At 38.2% G+C, this 2,314-nt stretch overlaps 1 protein-coding gene across 3 annotated transcripts in view; it reads right to left on the bottom strand.

Annotated features, from left to right (window-relative positions):
* CYFIP1 (cytoplasmic FMR1 interacting protein 1) overlaps window positions 1–2,314 on the bottom strand; it is a 66,747-nt gene that overhangs the window by 2,077 nt on the left and 62,356 nt on the right. For all 3 annotated transcript variants that reach the window (XM_066622203.1, XM_066622202.1, XM_066622201.1), the window contains 3 exons: window positions 2,164–2,258; window positions 1,203–1,441; window positions 129–276 (listed from right to left, as the gene is read on the bottom strand). In XM_066622203.1, the coding sequence (XP_066478300.1) occupies window positions 129–276; window positions 1,203–1,441; window positions 2,164–2,258 (482 nt within the window). The remainder of the gene's footprint in view (window positions 1–128; window positions 277–1,202; window positions 1,442–2,163; window positions 2,259–2,314) is intronic.

Below are 2,314 nucleotides of genomic sequence, written 5' to 3'. Positions count from 1 at the left end.
CTAAAAAAAAATCAAAATTGTACAGTTAAAAAGTACTTGTACACCCTGATAAATTTTTCTGCTAGAAGAAATCTGTAGCTAGTAAGTTTTCTATGCAGTCTAAATGAGACCCATGTTTGTCAACATACCACATTCTTTATGACTTCATCTTTGCCATCATGTTTCTGAACTTTCAATAAGTGGTAGCAAAAATCCAGCACATCAAATCGACGCTGCTGCCCAAGAAGAACGATAATCATACAACCAGCCCAGTGCAGTCCATCTCCAAAGCACTGCCTGAAGTACAATGCATAGAAAATGCCACTTTTAACATGTAATGCTGCGCTTTGAAAACACTATTTTATGGTATTTGGTATTGTATGTATTATGGTAGGCATTACATAGTAGGATGCCTTATGAAATTATAAAAATGGCTCCAGAATAAGCAACTGGAATTATTCAATCAATTCATTTTGCTATCGCTGTTACACTATAGCACTGTTGTAACTGGCTGGAAAATGATAATGCTGTACAGTGTGCTTGTCAGATTTCTGTAATGTCACAATCCCTCTGCATGCACCCTCCCATACTGATGAATAGGTTACTGATGGACAAGATCAGAACTACTGAAAAACATTTTAACCTAAAGAGAGTTTTAAAAAACTGCAGTCTTCCTGAGAGTTTCATAGGACTAATTTTACTAATATCTGTGAAAGAAAACACTCATAATAGTATTCTCAGAATCAATGTGGTAGATTAGGACTGCTATAAAAGCATTTAAAATACATATCTAACATTCTAGTAAGACATATTTTTTAGCTCACTACTTCATATCTCTGACTCCCTCCCACTCCCAATAGTATTCCAAACCAAAACTGGTACAGCTTGAGCATCCCTTTCCAAAGTGCTTGGCTCCAGAAGTGTTTTGGATTTTTCTGTATTTTGGAATACTTCCATATACATAACGAGAGACCTTGGGGATGGGGCCCAAATCTAAATACAAAATTCATTTATGTTTCACATACCCCTTATACACATAGCCTGAAGATAATTTTACACAATATTTTCAATAATTTTGTGCGTGAAAAAGTTTGTATTTCAGAATTCTGGATAACGGTTATTCAACTTGTACTTTTCCCTCTCTTATGTGTGATCAGAACTGCACCATTATTTTGGATGTGTCTAGCTGCTGAAATACAAATAAAATACCCTTAGATACATACTCCACAGTAAATTCATGTGTTCCTACAGGAATGCAATACACAAATTGCATTGCACTCCATAGGCGGTGAAATTCCACACATTCATCCACATGCATCACGCCATTGCTGGGCAGAGGGCCACGCCAGATAGGATCATCAAGAAAGGTTCGGATCCTGGTTAAGATGACTTCAAACATGGACAGGCCACAACAGAGGCGTTCCTTGGTCAATAAATCTCCTTCACGCGCTATGGCAATTTGCTGCAATTGCAACCAGAAAGAACATTTTAGGACATAAACAAGAAGTTAGGAATTAGCAGAGAAGTTCAAGTACATGTAGTTTAAGTACAATGAAGGAAGTTTCTTACTCCTCTTTCTGCTTCCTGGCCTGCACATTATGCTTGCAGTGGTATATACATGTTTATGATAATGTTGAAACTGGTCTATTTCCACAACACAAGATGAGTGCACCTCAAACAAAATGATAAGCAATTGACAACCAACTACTCAGCAATGTTCCTAAACGGATCTGAAGTCTGTCTCACACACACACAAGCATGCATGTGCTTGAAAAGAACAGTGTCTAAATAAGAGGGTCATTTTATTCTAGAAACTAATATTGTCACCCAGTTCAGCTCAAATACAGCTGCTTAGTTTGAAATCAGCTCTGGGTTTTTCTACTTTGTTCAGTCAATCATAAGAAAACAAATGGCTTTTGTTAAAGGTTATAGAGCATGTCAGCTGGTTTCCTGAAATCCAAACCGCAAGTCCTCTGGGTAAAAAGCCTGTGCTCTGGCAGTTGTGTTATTCTATTCCACCTAAATGTCACCCTGGCACTGCCTTTTTGCATTTGGTCCATCTGCCATGCACCCCTAAAAGCTGCTGTATTCAACCCTAACTATGAGCCAAAAGGTGACTGTCAGAGTCTCTTGTATCAAGACATGTTTGCACAATACAACTTTGCTGTTAAGAGAAAGCTGTACCTGAGGTGTTCCTAATCTTTCAATCAGCGGAACAAGATGGAGTGGAGCATACTTGGATTCTAGTCTCTTCATTTTAGCATCAAGTCTTTCACCCTCTGCACGGAGACAAAACAATGATTTCAATGGGAAAGTAGCATGAAGCACACAGATT

The sequence above is a fragment of the Tiliqua scincoides genome, chromosome 3 (genome assembly GCF_035046505.1).
Source record: "Tiliqua scincoides isolate rTilSci1 chromosome 3, rTilSci1.hap2, whole genome shotgun sequence".
Classification (NCBI taxonomy): Eukaryota; Metazoa; Chordata; class Lepidosauria; order Squamata; family Scincidae; genus Tiliqua; species Tiliqua scincoides.
The sequence above is the reverse complement of the archived record's forward strand: the minus strand, read 5'-3'. Positions and strand labels throughout refer to the sequence as shown.